This window comes from Sinocyclocheilus anshuiensis, unplaced genomic scaffold (assembly GCF_001515605.1).
Source record: "Sinocyclocheilus anshuiensis isolate Anshui unplaced genomic scaffold, SAMN03320099.WGS_v1.1 scaffold173, whole genome shotgun sequence".
NCBI classification, from domain to species: Eukaryota; Metazoa; Chordata; class Actinopteri; order Cypriniformes; family Cyprinidae; genus Sinocyclocheilus; species Sinocyclocheilus anshuiensis.
This window is the reverse complement of record NW_015536480.1, coordinates 1,411,286-1,427,294: the sequence shown is the minus strand read 5'-3', so window position 1 is coordinate 1,427,294 and position 16,009 is coordinate 1,411,286. Positions and strand designations below refer to the sequence as shown.

The 16,009-nt window shown below is 41.3% G+C and overlaps 2 protein-coding genes and 1 long non-coding RNA gene across 4 annotated transcripts in view; 1 reads left to right on the top strand and 2 right to left on the bottom strand.

Annotated features, from left to right (window-relative positions):
• The window catches only part of LOC107677319 (RNA polymerase II-associated factor 1 homolog), a 15,275-nt gene extending 13,771 nt beyond the window's left edge, over nucleotides 1-1,504 (bottom strand). Inside the window, exons 1-6 of the mRNA XM_016472228.1 lie at nucleotides 1,278-1,504; nucleotides 1,067-1,096; nucleotides 712-804; nucleotides 517-638; nucleotides 358-424; nucleotides 168-269 (exon numbers count right to left, since the gene is read on the bottom strand). Coding sequence (XP_016327714.1) covers nucleotides 168-269; nucleotides 358-424; nucleotides 517-638; nucleotides 712-804; nucleotides 1,067-1,096; nucleotides 1,278-1,324 — 461 coding nt within the window. The 5' untranslated portion in view covers nucleotides 1,325-1,504. The remainder of the gene's footprint in view (nucleotides 1-167; nucleotides 270-357; nucleotides 425-516; nucleotides 639-711; nucleotides 805-1,066; nucleotides 1,097-1,277) is intronic.
• A 710-nt stretch (nucleotides 1,505-2,214) lies between these two features.
• On the bottom strand, nucleotides 2,215-3,327 carry LOC107677625 (uncharacterized). The gene is made up of 2 exons (XR_001632870.1): nucleotides 2,796-3,327; nucleotides 2,215-2,665 (listed from the first exon to the last, which is right to left on the bottom strand). It is a non-coding gene; the product is annotated as an uncharacterized LOC107677625 (long non-coding RNA).
• A 4,826-nt stretch (nucleotides 3,328-8,153) lies between these two features.
• Nucleotides 8,154-13,276, top strand: LOC107677413 (suppressor of cytokine signaling 5-like). 2 transcript variants are annotated; one of them, XM_016472335.1, is made up of 3 exons: nucleotides 8,154-8,310; nucleotides 10,082-10,155; nucleotides 11,365-13,276. In XM_016472335.1, the coding sequence occupies exon 3, from the start codon at nucleotides 11,484-11,486 to the stop codon at nucleotides 12,912-12,914; it is 1,431 nt and encodes a 476-aa protein (XP_016327821.1). In that variant the 5' UTR covers nucleotides 8,154-8,310; nucleotides 10,082-10,155; nucleotides 11,365-11,483; the 3' UTR covers nucleotides 12,915-13,276. The 2 variants fall into 2 exon arrangements, with proteins under 2 accessions (XP_016327821.1, XP_016327894.1); XM_016472408.1 differs by lacking the exon at nucleotides 10,082-10,155.
• Nucleotides 13,277-16,009: the final 2,733 nt, after the last annotated feature.

The window sequence follows — 16,009 nt, the reverse complement described above, 5'->3', positions numbered from 1 at the left end:
CACACACACGCGGGTCACATGATGACCAGCTCATGCTTCACACTGAGATGTGAGACAGATACGGACAGAGGACAGACGGGCGGCATCACACTCACTTGACTTCCACTTTCTCGTTGGAGACGCCGTATCCTCGGTGGAGTCGGACAGACGGGCGGCATCACACTCACTTGACTTCCACTTTCTCGTTGGAGACGCCGTATCTGTTGAACTCGGTGGAGATGTACTCCGTCTTCCTCATCCACGGCACCACCTTCGCATGCTGCTGCGACCTACACACACACACACACGTCAGAGTCAGTGCTGGGGGTCAAAGGTCACGGGAGAACGAGCTCCTGTGCTGAAATGATTCTCTCGCACCTCTTTGAGCTCGACGGAGCCTGGATTTCCTCCTCCAGCAGCTTCTCATCAGCAGGATCCAACAGAACTGAAACACACACAAGCCAAGGCACCTTTATTTCTACCGCGCTTTATCCAGTGTAGACTGTGTCGAAGCAGTGTGTGTGTGTCTGGGCTCACTGCTGGTGTCGATGCGGTACGTGTCAGGGTTGATGAGGTCGATGGTGACGCCCAGATCCGGTTCGGTGAGCAGCTCGTGCTTGTGTTGTTTCTCCAGTGACGTGGCTTTATACTGCACAAACCTGCAACACACAGCACGCGGTCAGTGCGACATATCCCAGCAGCCCCTCCGAGCCGAGCCGAGCCGAGCCGTACCTGTGCTGGTCAAACGGATACGTGATGAACTTGGGATCGAACGGGATATCCGGAAGACTGTTGCCATACTTCACTCTGCACACGACGCCGGACCTGCAGCACACAAGAGTTCAAACACACCACTGTTTCCAGACAGGTTTCCCTCTGTCAGCCCCGCCCCTCTCGCACGCGATTGGCTGAGTCAGAGGTTACATGCAGGTCGCTCAAACAAACACATCATCGACTGCGCCCTGCATCACACACTATGCACACTAAACAGTACTGAAGAAAACTAATGATGAGCACTATTTAGGGTGGATAGCATGCGAACGGGATGCAGGTGACACATCATCATCATCATCATCATCATCAGTACCTCTCTGGGACGCTTCTGTGAGCTGAGCTCCTGCAGAAACACAAAGCACACGTGACACACTACATGAGATCTAAATGAGACACGGCCAGTTCACAACAGCGATGTCTCTCATTAAACACAACAGAGTAATTAGCGTGATGAAGGGTTGCCTGAGTGAATGTGCGTGTGCTATAGTGAGTGTTTGATCTGGTTTGTGATCGTGATCTCTCACCGGTGTCCGTCCTCCCGCTGCGCTTGCGTCTGTACAGTAGGAGCCATGCTGGAGCAAACAAACGCGCTTCGCCACGCAAGTTACTAATAAACAGCGACGAAACACAGAAATAAAGGGTTTAAAACAGTTTATCGACAGAAGCAACAGTGTGCGCTTGTGTGTGTGTGTTTGTGTGCGACTTCCGCCCCGCACCGTCTGCTGAAGGACCCCGCGCGGGAGGAGCGGCTGCCCCGATCAGCGCCTGCATCAAACTCTGTATATGTGTTCATGCATTCATAAGCTCATATGATGGTGTACAGTGTTGGGGACAGTTACGTTTAAAAGTAATAAAGTTCCTAAAAAAAGGAAAGAATTGTGTTACTTTTTATGGAAAGTATTGCGTTACTTTTACTCATCTGCCTTGGCACAATTTTTCTCTCTTTAGAAACAACAACAACAAAGAAAGATACACAGATGTCATGTTTATCTAAAAAAAAATGTCTCAGAATGGTTGAATTGGATCATCGAAGGTCAGCAGCAAATATACTGGTTAATAAAATGGAATTAAATACATAAAGGATATTTGTGTTATTTAGCATGTTTGCGGCATGTCCAGAGTTTGCATGCTCTTACAGGAGAGCTGTCAGACAATACATGAGAAACAAAGGAACTGGAGTTACTTATTTGAAAAAGTAACTCCGATATTTTCTTGTAAATTAAAAAGTAATGCATTACGTGATTTAACAACAAACCAGATGTATAAATGCGTTGTAATTCATGATATTTAGCGCATTAACTAATGTGAACACAAGTAACCTTATTGTAACGGATGATTTGATTGATCTATGGCTCTCTTTGCATGAAATATAAAGCATTACTTTTATTTCCATGGAAGCAGATAGTGGCTGGAGAGATCTGTGCTTGGTTTTGTTCAGTGTAGAAAAGAAACCTCTGAAAACTCTATTAAAACTGCTTCATTTTTATTATTAGGTAAAAAAGACAAACTGGTACAAAAATAGAAAGAACAATAATTAGATAAAAGTTAATCCGGAGATGCTAAAGTTTTATAAAATGAAATTCCAACTAGTTAAAGAGATGAACTGGTTAAACTCAGTCAGTCATGTTCACACAGGTAACAGTTTTAAAGACATTACGGTTTGTCACTGATCATGTGAAGAAACCTAAAACCTCAAGACTACAACATTTCATGTTCCTGCAAACACTGCTCATGTTTAATGTGTTTCTGCTGAATCTCTCGACTCTATCCATCTGTAGAAACCTCCCATCACAGGCTCTCTGACGTCACGAGCATCCGCTGACCTCTGACCCTCCCGCGTCCCTTCATGTGACCTCACACTCGAGCAATGACATCACTTCCTCACGTCTGCATGTGCGCAGAAAGGTCAATTCTGTGGGAGAAGATGAGCTTGATTTTGTAGTATTTGTTTGTGTAACAAGAGCACACTGACAGAACTGAATCAGGTGAGACAGCAGCCGTTTTCTTTATCTTTCCGTATCAGAAGCAGAAATAAAGCTCACCTGCTCAACACGTAGAGGAACTGATCTGGATCATCTGCAGACTCACTGCACACAAAACAACAAGTGTTACTTACAAAGCCACGCTTTCATAAGAGCATCACAAATAAGATATCTTTGTTTTTAATTGTGATTGTCATCCCCCCACAGACAGGATTTCGTGAGACTGTGGAGGCTGAATCTGAACCTCTAAGTCTCACCCACCATAAGAACATTGGGTAACACTTTATTTTACAGCATCCCTGTTACACGATACATGTGCTTACTGTAGTAACAACAGTAAGATATGCATAATTACATGCAACTAACCCTAAACTAAACCCTGACCTTACAGTAAGTGCGTGTTGTTAATTAATAACATGTAACAGGTAATAAGGATACCTTAAAATAAAGTCTAACTGAAAATTTTGCATATTTTAAAGTTAAATGCATCACTCTGAGAGAAAAAGTACGAGCTCCAACCCATTTTTAGTGACCAAATTGAACAAAGTAAAATGTTGTGAAAAACTGTGATAGTGTCTCAGTCTACATCACATTCACACTGGTGTTTTTAGGAAGCCAAATAATTTGAATATAAATTAATAGTAATAATAATAATATAATTATTGTTATTATTGTATGTTAAATAGATGAGCGTGGATGAGTATAGATGAGTGTGGATGACGCAAGTTACTAATAAACAGCGACGAAACACAGAAATAAAGGGTTTAAAACAGTTTATCGACAGAAGCAACAGTGTGCGCTTGTGTGTGTGTGTTTGTGTGCGACTTCCGCCCCGCACCGTCTGCTGAAGGACCCCGCGCGGGAGGAGCGGCTGCCCCGATCAGCGCCTGCATCAAACTCTGTATATGTGTTCATGCATTCATAAGCTCATATGATGGTGTACAGTGTTGGGGACAGTTACGTTTAAAAGTAATAAAGTTCCTAAAAAAAGGAAAGAATTGTGTTACTTTTTATGGAAAGTATTGCGTTACTTTTACTCATCTGCCTTGGCACAATTTTTCTCTCTTTAGAAACAACAACAACAAAGAAAGATACACAGATGTCATGTTTATCTAAAAAAAAATGTCTCAGAATGGTTGAATTGGATCATCGAAGGTCAGCAGCAAATATACTGGTTAATAAAATGGAATTAAATACATAAAGGATATTTGTGTTATTTAGCATGTTTGCGGCATGTCCAGAGTTTGCATGCTCTTACAGGAGAGCTGTCAGACAATACATGAGAAACAAAGGAACTGGAGTTACTTATTTGAAAAAGTAACTCCGATATTTTCTTGTAAATTAAAAAGTAATGCATTACGTGATTTAACAACAAACCAGATGTATAAATGCGTTGTAATTCATGATATTTAGCGCATTAACTAATGTGAACACAAGTAACCTTATTGTAACGGATGATTTGATTGATCTATGGCTCTCTTTGCATGAAATATAAAGCATTACTTTTATTTCCATGGAAGCAGATAGTGGCTGGAGAGATCTGTGCTTGGTTTTGTTCAGTGTAGAAAAGAAACCTCTGAAAACTCTATTAAAACTGCTTCATTTTTATTATTAGGTAAAAAAGACAAACTGGTACAAAAATAGAAAGAACAATAATTAGATAAAAGTTAATCCGGAGATGCTAAAGTTTTATAAAATGAAATTCCAACTAGTTAAAGAGATGAACTGGTTAAACTCAGTCAGTCATGTTCACACAGGTAACAGTTTTAAAGACATTACGGTTTGTCACTGATCATGTGAAGAAACCTAAAACCTCAAGACTACAACATTTCATGTTCCTGCAAACACTGCTCATGTTTAATGTGTTTCTGCTGAATCTCTCGACTCTATCCATCTGTAGAAACCTCCCATCACAGGCTCTCTGACGTCACGAGCATCCGCTGACCTCTGACCCTCCCGCGTCCCTTCATGTGACCTCACACTCGAGCAATGACATCACTTCCTCACGTCTGCATGTGCGCAGAAAGGTCAATTCTGTGGGAGAAGATGAGCTTGATTTTGTAGTATTTGTTTGTGTAACAAGAGCACACTGACAGAACTGAATCAGGTGAGACAGCAGCCGTTTTCTTTATCTTTCCGTATCAGAAGCAGAAATAAAGCTCACCTGCTCAACACGTAGAGGAACTGATCTGGATCATCTGCAGACTCACTGCACACAAAACAACAAGTGTTACTTACAAAGCCACGCTTTCATAAGAGCATCACAAATAAGATATCTTTGTTTTTAATTGTGATTGTCATCCCCCCACAGACAGGATTTCGTGAGACTGTGGAGGCTGAATCTGAACCTCTAAGTCTCACCCACCATAAGAACATTGGGTAACACTTTATTTTACAGCATCCCTGTTACACGATACATGTGCTTACTGTAGTAACAACAGTAAGATATGCATAATTACATGCAACTAACCCTAAACTAAACCCTGACCTTACAGTAAGTGCGTGTTGTTAATTAATAACATGTAACAGGTAATAAGGATACCTTAAAATAAAGTCTAACTGAAAATTTTGCATATTTTAAAGTTAAATGCATCACTCTGAGAGAAAAAGTACGAGCTCCAACCCATTTTTAGTGACCAAATTGAACAAAGTAAAATGTTGTGAAAAACTGTGATAGTGTCTCAGTCTACATCACATTCACACTGGTGTTTTTAGGAAGCCAAATAATTTGAATATAAATTAATAGTAATAATAATAATATAATTATTGTTATTATTGTATGTTAAATAGATGAGCGTGGATGAGTATAGATGAGTGTGGATGAGTATAGTTGAGTGTGGATGAGTATAGATGAGTGTGGATGAGTATAGTTGAGAGTGGATGAGCGTGGGTGAAGCTGGATGAGTGTGGATGAGTATAGATGAGTGTGGATGAGAATAGTTGAGTGTGGATGAGCGTGGGTGAAGCTGGATGAGTATAGATGAGTATAGATGATTGTGGATGAGTATAGTTGAGTGTGGATGAGTATAGTTGAGTGTGGATGAGCGTGGGTGAGGCTGGATGAGTGTGGATGAGTATAGTTGAGTGTGGATGAGTGTGGATGAGTATAGATGAGTGTGGATGAGTATAGTTGAGTGTGGATGAGCGTGGGTGAGGCTGGATGAGTGTGGATGAGTATAGTTGAGTGTGGATGAGCGTGGGTGAGGCTGGATTAGTGTGGATGAGTATAGATGAGTGTGTATGAGTATAGATGAGTGTGGATGAGCGTGGGTGAGGCTGGATGAGTATAGATGAGTATAGATGAGTGTGGATGAGCATGGGTGAGGCTGGATGAGTGTGGATGAGTATAGTTGAGTGTGGATGAGTATAGTTGAGTGTGGATGAGCGTGGGTGAGGCTGGATGAGTGTGGATTAGGGGTGCGCTGATCCGATATTCAGTATTGGTATCACTCCGATACTGCCATTTTTTTGGCGGATCAGTTATCGGTCAGACGAGACCGATCCAAATCCGATATTCTGTGTATACTATTCTGTGTTATTGTTAAGCCCCATGAAAGGCACAAAAACATTATAAAGCACCATAAAGTTGCACTATATTTCAAGTGTTCTGAGACATAGTTTAATGTGAGGTACAGATGGATATTTAAGTCGTTAAATTCAAGTTCTCGTAAACTCTTCTCTCCGCTGCGGCTGTCAGTCATCCTCCATTTAGCATTTAAACTGCGCGTCGCATTCGGTTACGACAGTCAAGACAACGAAACTCTCTCTAGGATGATACAATGTTCCTATTATTATACTTGATCTGTAGATAAACATCAGTGGCTTTGCATTAAAAGGCTTTATCTTGCTGGAGTTTAGTGCTGTTTCTAAAGCATGTTACTTTCTACCGGGTGTCTGTTAGATCACAACACTGGAGTAGAGAGCACTATGAATTGTTATTCATTCGCACATTAACTGAAATTTAAAACTGTTCAATGAAAAGGCTCAATAAACTGTCGCACAGATATAATACACTATGCATCAATATCTCTTCCCTTTGTGCTTTGAACTTTTCTATGCTGCGCGCTGTGACTCCGTGTTGCTTCAAGCGCATCATTCTGCGCATAAGCGCTCTGTATAGGAGCCTTTCATGTTATAATACTTTTGCGCAATGAAAGATTAATAGCCTTTCTTGTTGTCTTATCTATCATATGTTGCTGCCTCATTACGGTGCTATACATTTAAAAGAAATGTCTTTTAATTTTATAGTATATTAATTTATATATAAATATATTACTTGTTTTTAATGAATGTATTTTACAACAATACAAAGAGCAATGTTTTACCAGATTTAGCCCTACACTTATTCACTTTTATTTGTTCCCCACTAAATAATGTTTTTTTTTCACTAAACATTTAGATTTTATAAAAGTATTGTGCACTAATGAGTAACTTTTGCAACTGAATTATCCACTAACCTAGTTTATGGTAGTATTTTTGTCATAGATTATGATTATATATTTAGCCATTTGTTGTTTTGCTTTACAGTGAAGTTGTCTATGTGTTAGATTGTGTTTAACACACAAGAGTGATGATCAGGTCAACACACTGAGGTATAGAAATTCTACACTGATTTAAAAAAAACTGTGCTGGTATCGTATCGGTTCTGAAAAAGTGGTATGGAGCCAGCACTAGTGTGGATGAGTCAGTGCTGGACTCACCCTGAACCCCAGTGATAGAAAACCCGATCCTGATAGTACAGACACAGGAAGAGCCAAACACTGATGGTCTCCAGCCAGAAGATGACGAACAGGAACCAGACCGAGGAGAGCAGCAGCTCACACACCATCCTGACACCTACAGACAACAACAGTATCTTCATCATCATCATCATCATCATCATCATCATCATCACTGAACATCACACCATCCTCAGACCTACTGACAACAACAGACTGTCAGTCTGTAAAGCACCTGGAATCAGTGAACGAGCCTGTTGATGTGATCGACTAATGAAATAAACACATTTATTCGGTGAAATGCAGCAGGAACAGTTTCTAGTGAATCTAAACGCACTTCCGGGCATGCGCACTCGCGCCCGCATTTCAGGATAAAAGTCCTCAGGAATGCACATGGGGTCAAAGCAGTTTAAGAAGAATGATTTCAAAGGTAAGATAAATATATAAATAACATCGGCATTTGATTTAAATATAAAAATAACGATGTTCATAAAGTCATCTGAATCATTAAACAAATAATCACAATAATAACAACAACCCATATCAGCAGTAACAACCTCAGTACAGATTTAAAAAGAAGAACAATTTAAAATAGAGATGTTTATTATTTAATACCAGCCAAACATCATCAATTAAACAGATCCTTTGAATCCTCCGCTGTAATTCCGGAAGTTTCTGTCGGATGTCGGAACAGGAAGTGAAGTCACCGCTACTGCTGTGCTGTGTGAGTTAGCTCGAGTCAAAGCGACTCTATTGATTAAAGTTCAGTTATTAAAGTGACTTCATCATTTATTAAAACCCCGGTTAGGGTTCAGAAGCAGCGGCGCGGGTTCACCACGCCTTTACTGCAGACACAGGTTCGTGTTTCTTCTTTTAATCAGCCTCTCTAGTCAAACCCTACACAGATCTCTGAACACTACAGCTGTACTACGGTATTCTTAACAGCATGTAACGCTGGATACTACAGCAGTACTACGGTATTCGTAGCAACATGTAACGCTGAATACTACAGCAGTACTACGGTATTCGTAGCAACATGTAACGCTGAATACTACAGCAGTACTACGGTATTCGTAGCAACATGTAACGCTGAATACTACAGCAGTACTACGGTATTCGTAGCAACATGTAACGCTGAATACTACAGCAGTACTATGGTATTCTTAACAGCATGTAACGCTGGATACTACAGCTGTACTACGGTATTCTTAACAACATGTAACGCTGGATACTACAGCAGTACTACGGTATTCTTAACAGCATGTAACGCTGGATACTACAGCAGTACTACGGTATTCTTAACAACATGTAACGCTGGATACTACAGCAGTACTACGGTATTCTTAACAACATGTAACGCTGGATACTACAGCAGTACTACGGTATTCTTAACAACATGTAACGCTGGATTCTACAGCAGTACTACGGTATTCTTAACAACATGTAAAGCTGAATACTACAGCAGTACTACGGTATTCTTAGCAACTTGTAACATGTAACGCTGAACGCTACAGCAGTACTACGGTATTCTTAACATGTAACGCTGAACGCTACAGCAGTACTACGGTATTCTTAACATGTAACGCTGAACGCTACAGCAGTACTACGGTATTCTTAACATGTAACGCTGAACGCTACAGCAGTACTACGGTATTCTTAACATGTAACGCTGAACGCTACAGCAGTACTACGGTATTCTTAACATGTAACGCTGAACGCTACAGCAGTACTACGGTATTCTTAACAGCATGTAACGCTGAACGCTACAGCAGTACTACGGTATTCTTAACAGCATGTAACGCTGAACGCTACAGCAGTACTACGGTATTCTTAACAGCATGTAACGCTGAACGCTACAGCAGTACTACGGTATTCTTAACAGCATGTAACGCTGAACGCTACAGCAGTACTACGGTATTCTTAACAGCATGTAACGCTGAACGCTACAGCAGTACTACGGTATTCTTAACAGCATGTAACGCTGAACGCTACAGCAGTACTACGGTACTCTCCACAGCATGTAACGCTGGATACTACAGCAGTACTACGGTACTCTCCACAGCATGTAACGCTGGATACTACAGCAGTACTACGGTATTCATAACAGCATGTAATGCTGAACGCTACAGCAGTACTATGGTATTCTTAACAGCATGTAACGCTGAACACTACAGCAGTACTACGGTATTCTTAACAACATGTAATACTGGATACTACAGCAGTACTACGGTATTCGTAGCAACATGTAACGCTGAATACTACAGCAGTACTACGGTATTCTTAGCAACATGTAACGCTGAATACTACAGCAGTACTACGGTATTCGTAGCAACATGTAACGCTGAATACTACAGCAGTACTACGGTATTCGTAGCAACATGTAACGCTGGATACTACAGCAGTACTACGGTACTCTCCACAGCATGTAACGCTGTATTACAGTTACTGTGACACACAGCGCTTTATTGACTGTAAGTCTCACAGAGGCTCAGTTATAACTCATCTGTGTGTCACTGATATTCCTGTTTTTCTGAACTTTCATGTAGCTTTCTGTAACTATATTTTAAAAATGGTCATTTGACGTTAAGAAATTGGCTGATTTTTGTTTGACATTAATTATTTTGGCAGACACTTTTATTCAGAAGAAGAGAAGCAAAGTCACTTGTAATATTTGTGATCCACAATGCCAGAAACAGCTGATGGTGAGTGTTTGATCATCCAGTGTTATTTTAGTATTATTTCTATACTATTATAGTATTTATTCATATTTTGGAATTCATATTTCAAGTTTTAGTAATTTTATGTGCCTTTGTCATTTGAATTAGTATTTTAAAAAATTTTTGTTTAGCTTTCTTTTATTGTTTTAGTAATTTTGTTGTGCTTTTGTCATTTTTATTATTATTATGATTTTGTTTAATGTTTCTGTTTAGCTTTATTTTATTATTTCTTTTAATTTTAATTGTAGTTTAATTTTATTACTTTAACTTAAACTTTCAGTTTGTTTTTCAGTTTTCATCTAATATTTACATTTTATTTTTAATTACACTGCTGTTCAAAAGTTTGCGATCAGTAAGATTTTTAATGTGTTTTAAAGAAACCCCAAAGTTTTGAACGGTAATGTATAATGTTACAAAATATTTCTATTTTAAATAAATGCTGTTCTTTTTAAGTTTATTCATCAAAGAATCCTGAAAAAAAGTATCAGTTTCCACAAAAATATTGTGCAGCACAACTGTTTTCAACATTGATAATAATCAGAAATGTTTCTTGAGCAGCAAATCAGCATATTAGAATGATTTCTGAAGATCATGTGACACTGAAGACTGGAGCAATGATGCTGAAAATACAGCTGCGCATCACAGAAATACATTACAGTTTAACAGAGATTCACAGAGAAAACAGCTGATTTAAATAATAATAATATTTCACAATTTTTCTGTGTTTCTGATCAAATAAATGCAGCCTTGATGAGCAGAAGAGACTTCTTTAAAAATATTACAAATCTTACTGATCCTAAACTTTTGATCGGCAGTGTAATCAAAAAATATTTTAATAGTTTTAATTAACAGTAACAAAACTGTTGATCACAGCAGGTAATTAGTAGCTAGTTGAAGTTTTTGAATTTGTTTTCCCACAGTTCACAATAATCCAGAGCAGTGTAACAGGAATCATATTAATATGACCTCACAAAAGCTTCATTCATTATACAAGAATTAGAAAAATGTTGTTTAAAATATTTTCTAATGCATGTCACACTGCATTGAGATTTCACGACCGATAAACTAAACTAAAACAATACAGCAGCAGAATAAATACGATCAAAAACAAGAGTATGTCAGCATGCTGTTCGCTCGTTTAGGCTCAGAGGAGAAATGGTTTATCGTACTCTGCTTTTGCTGTTTTCTCCACAGATTGAAAGTATGATCTGGACGTGATCATTCCTGGATGGACTCAATATCTGCCGAATGCTGATGTGACGTTAGTCTCCTTCTGCTGAACAAACACGATCCGCACGCTGCAGAACGACGTCATGTCTCTGCCTGAGGAAGCAGGGGATCGTGGGAAAGAGAGGGAGCGCGGCGCCCGGCCTAAAGTGCGTCAGAGCCGCTCCGAGGAGAGACGAGACGGAGGGAGGCGGAAGAAGAAAAGCCACCCGTCACATGACCTGACCTCGGAGCGGCCCGTGAGCGATGGCTTCGAGTATGGAGATCTGCTGAACGACCTGCAGGAGTCCTCTCCGCTGAGGAGATCGTCCGGCTCCCTGCTGTCCGAAAGGGTCTCCACCAAACTGTCCCTCGGCTCGCCGGCCGCCGACCTCGGCTGCGACACGGAGAGCAAGGCGTCTGGAAGCAGCAGGACGCTTCGGCAAAAGATCCAGGATGCAGTAGGCCAGTGTTTCCCCATTAAGACCCACAGCCAAGGCCTGTCCCCCTCGGTGTCCTCCAGGCGTAAGATCCACCTCAGCGAGCTCATGCTGGACAGCTGTCCGTTCCCCGCCGGCTCGGACCTGGCGCAGAAGTGGTACCTCATCAAGCAGCACACGGCTCCCATTTCTCAAGCTCCGGTCCTCGACTCCGGATCCACGCTTGCTGTGGAGGACGAGGACGACCGCTTACGAGAGAGACGACGGATAAGCATCGAGCAGGGAGTCGAACCGCCGCCTAACGCTCAGATCCACACCTTCGAAGTGACGGCGCAAATCAACCCGCTTTACAAACTCGGACCCAAACTGGCTCCCGGGATGAACGAGTTAGCCGGAGACGAGCGCGCAACGCTGCTCCTCCAAAGCTGCTTGGACACGCTAGACGAGGTCGCTGCGTCAGCCACGCCGTCTGATTTCGACTCGTGCGCTGCGTCTCCGTCCTCGCGCTCCCTCACCGGCCCGACTCTAGTTCCGCCAGACAATCCCAAATCACAAGACCGACTCCATCGCATTCACACGCAAATCGATTACATCCACTGCCTAGTCCCCGATCTGCTTCGGATCACAAACCTGCCTTGCTACTGCGGCGTCATGGACCGATACCAAGCTGAAACGCTGCTGGAAGGCAAACCCGAAGGCACGTTTCTATTGCGCGACTCTGCGCAGGAAGACTACCTCTTCTCCGTCAGCTTCCGGCGGTACGGCCGCTCGCTGCATGCGCGCATCGAGCAGTGGAATCATAACTTCAGCTTCGACGTGCACGACCCCAGCGTGTTCCACGCTCCCACCGTCACCGGCCTGCTGGAGCACTACAAGGACCCCAACTCCTGCATGTTCTTCGAGCCACTGCTGTCTAACCCCATCCACCGCTCGCAGCCCTTCAGCCTGCAGCGCATCTGCCGCGCCGTCATCAGCAGCAGAACCACGTACGACGGCATCAACGCTCTGCCGCTGCCCAACGCTCTGAAGGAGCACCTGAAGGAGTACCACTACAAGCAGCGCGTGCGCATTCGCAGACTGGACACCTGGTGGGAGTGACGGCGCTGGCTCAGGTACGGAGACCGTAAGTGCCACCTTCAGTGGACTGATGTGAGGACGCGAGTGCCTTTCCGACGCTACCCATTTTGAGGTTTAAATGCTGTTCGCTCATCGTCATGATGTTGGCAGTTCGTCACAGGGTTCCCGGCGTCACTGGAGCAATTAACACTGAATCGGCAAGCTTTCGTTGTGTTCGAATATTTATCATCTTTATCAAGACCTGTTCAGACCAAGAACGATAACTGTAACGATGACCGTAACGTTGGATCTAACATTGATTATAACAATGACCATTACATTAACTATAATGTTGACTATAACAATATAACGATGATGTAACCGTGACGCTGACCGTTGAATGTCCATTTTAAATGATATTAGACAACGTTTTTATTCAGAAAATATATTAATGGACATTTTTTGAAAAGGTTTCTCCTGGAATCATTTTAGAATTTTTATCGTCCACTAAATTGGCAAATTCTAGATAATTGTTATTGTTACTGTTGCCATTATTGTTAAGTATATATGTATATTTTTTGTATGTTTTTAATATAAAATTGTTAAATTATTGTAAACTATGAACTTAAATGATACTGTCATTATCATAATACTGTAGATTTTGCCATGAATGTGCGATAAATCTTCAGTAAATCAATAACGTTGACAGTGATGTTGACTATAACAATATAATGATGACCAGTGTTGTCAGGTCTGCGGCATTCTACTGTAACACGCGGGTTGAAATGACCCCAATAATGTGATATTTAGCCCCTGGAATGCGGATTTTAACAGGGGACCCCCCTCGAAACGCTATTGGGCTAATTTTGAGTAGCGATTAGTCGGGTTTTGTTGTGAAAACATGGCAACCCTGACTGTAATGTTGACTGTTACGATAATTATTGACTATAACAATGACTGTTACGTTGAATATAATGACGACTATTATGTTAAATATTACAACAACTACAACAGCGATAACTTAAACGATAACTATATTAGCGTGCTCATGAATAACGTTCTATTTATTCTAAGCGCATGCTGTCGCTTTAAATTCTCAAGCGCTCTAAAGATACTGGATTCTGATTGGCTGTCAATGTTTTTATTGTTCATCAGGTGATTCCAGCGAAATCGTTCCTCTGTTGTGATCGTTATAGTCGCAGTGTTAGCATGGCTATTCTTTTAGAGTTAGAGCGGTTATTAGAAGGTAACGGTTACAGTTATCGGCTGGGTTTCTTCTATAGCGCAGTGTGTGGAACGGTTCCATAGACTCCCCATGTTAAAATGCCCAACTTTACGGCAGAAAATAACATGTTTACAGCCTGGTACAAGAAGTGGTTTTGGTCTATATAGCTAATTTTGCCCTTCATGACAACTGTGAGGGGGGTGAATTTTTTTATAACTCATCCGTTTAAATTATATTAAGCCTTAAAGTTCTGCATAATTAAGGGCGTGGCCACTCGAGTGACAGGTGGATTGCACTCAAGGCGTGTTTTAGTGCTTTATTTGATCTAGAAACCAGACATTTGAACGTTCTCAACTACTGAAGCCCCTGAGACGAGTGAATCTACAACGACACGTCTGTTAGAAATGCTTGTAAAAATATGGAAATGTCAAAGATGTTCCAGAAACTACAGCACTGTATCTTAACTCAAAGGGGCCAAACTTCATGTGCAGCTTGCCTTGTTTTTTGTTTTTATTTTGACACTGATATTTATTTATTTTCTATGAAAGGCGTGCCTAATATGCTTAACATTTTTCACATGTGTTTCTGATTACTAAAGCCAAGTGTGAATAATTTTATTGGTGTGTACGGTGTAAAAAAAAAAGCACATTAATAAACTATGTTCTATCTTTTCTGACTCTCTGGTGTTGTTTTTGCTATTTCTGTTCACCTGAAATAACAACAGACATTTTAAATCAGGAGGTAGCAAATAATACAATTTATTTATTATAGTTGAAATATTGCAATAAAAGCATCAGAAACTTCATGCTACTTTCTTAGACGCTTTCAGATACCTTCCTTATTTTATAATTGATTAAAATAAAAATAGCACACGTTTTAGTAGCTCGTTGAGGGACTTTTATTGTGAAGCGCGGGCGCCGAGTTCCGGTCTGCTGCTGTGACGGAGGCGCGGCGCTTCGGGTTTTAAACCGTTATGTTTTAAATTCAGAAAATCCTCTGATTTCATCTGAGACCGGAAGTTCCAGAGCTGCACAATCACACAATGCTTTTAAAACTGCTTTTTAACTGAGGCCGTGGGATCCGAGGGCAGGTGAGGATTAAACTAATCGCGTTAAATCATCGGTAATAATTATTAAAATGATTGTAACTTATTTTATATTCATATTGTTATGTTCTATATTATATACTTTGCTGTTACATTGTTTTATGTAGTCGTTTAATTTACTCGTCCGGGCTTGTATTTTTATTAGATGTAGATCATAACTAAAGCCCTGTTTATATGTTGTTATTATTATTATTATCCGAGAACAGCGATTCGACCGTTTTTCTGAGGTGAACGCTGTCGAGATTATGAAGTGTTTATTTAATAAGCAGTGATTTTATCGGTAAGAACATGTTATTCGCGTGATGTGGTGTGTTTGTGAAGTTTTAACTTGGAAGTAATTGAGTGAGATTGACGACCACGAGGCTGATCAGCTGCTGGAGGAAGAGCCCTTCAGAGCTAGTTTACTATTACACTCCAGAACTGAGTGTGAGTGTGAGTGTGAGGGAGAGTGTGTGTGTGAGTGTGAGTGTGTGTGTAGGTTTTTCTACACTGGTGGGGACTTAAACCTGAATACACACCAACTCATGGGGACCTAAGTTGAGGTCACACACACACTCACACACACGCACTCACTCACACACATGCACGCACTCACTCACTCACTCTCACTCGCTCGCACACACGCACGCACGCACGCACACACGCACTTACACACTCACACACACTCACACTCACACGCACTCACTCACTCACGCACGCACGCACTCACGCACTCACACACTAACGCACACACTCACTCGCACGCACACACTCACACACACACTCACTCGCACTCACACACTCACACACACACTCACTCACACACAC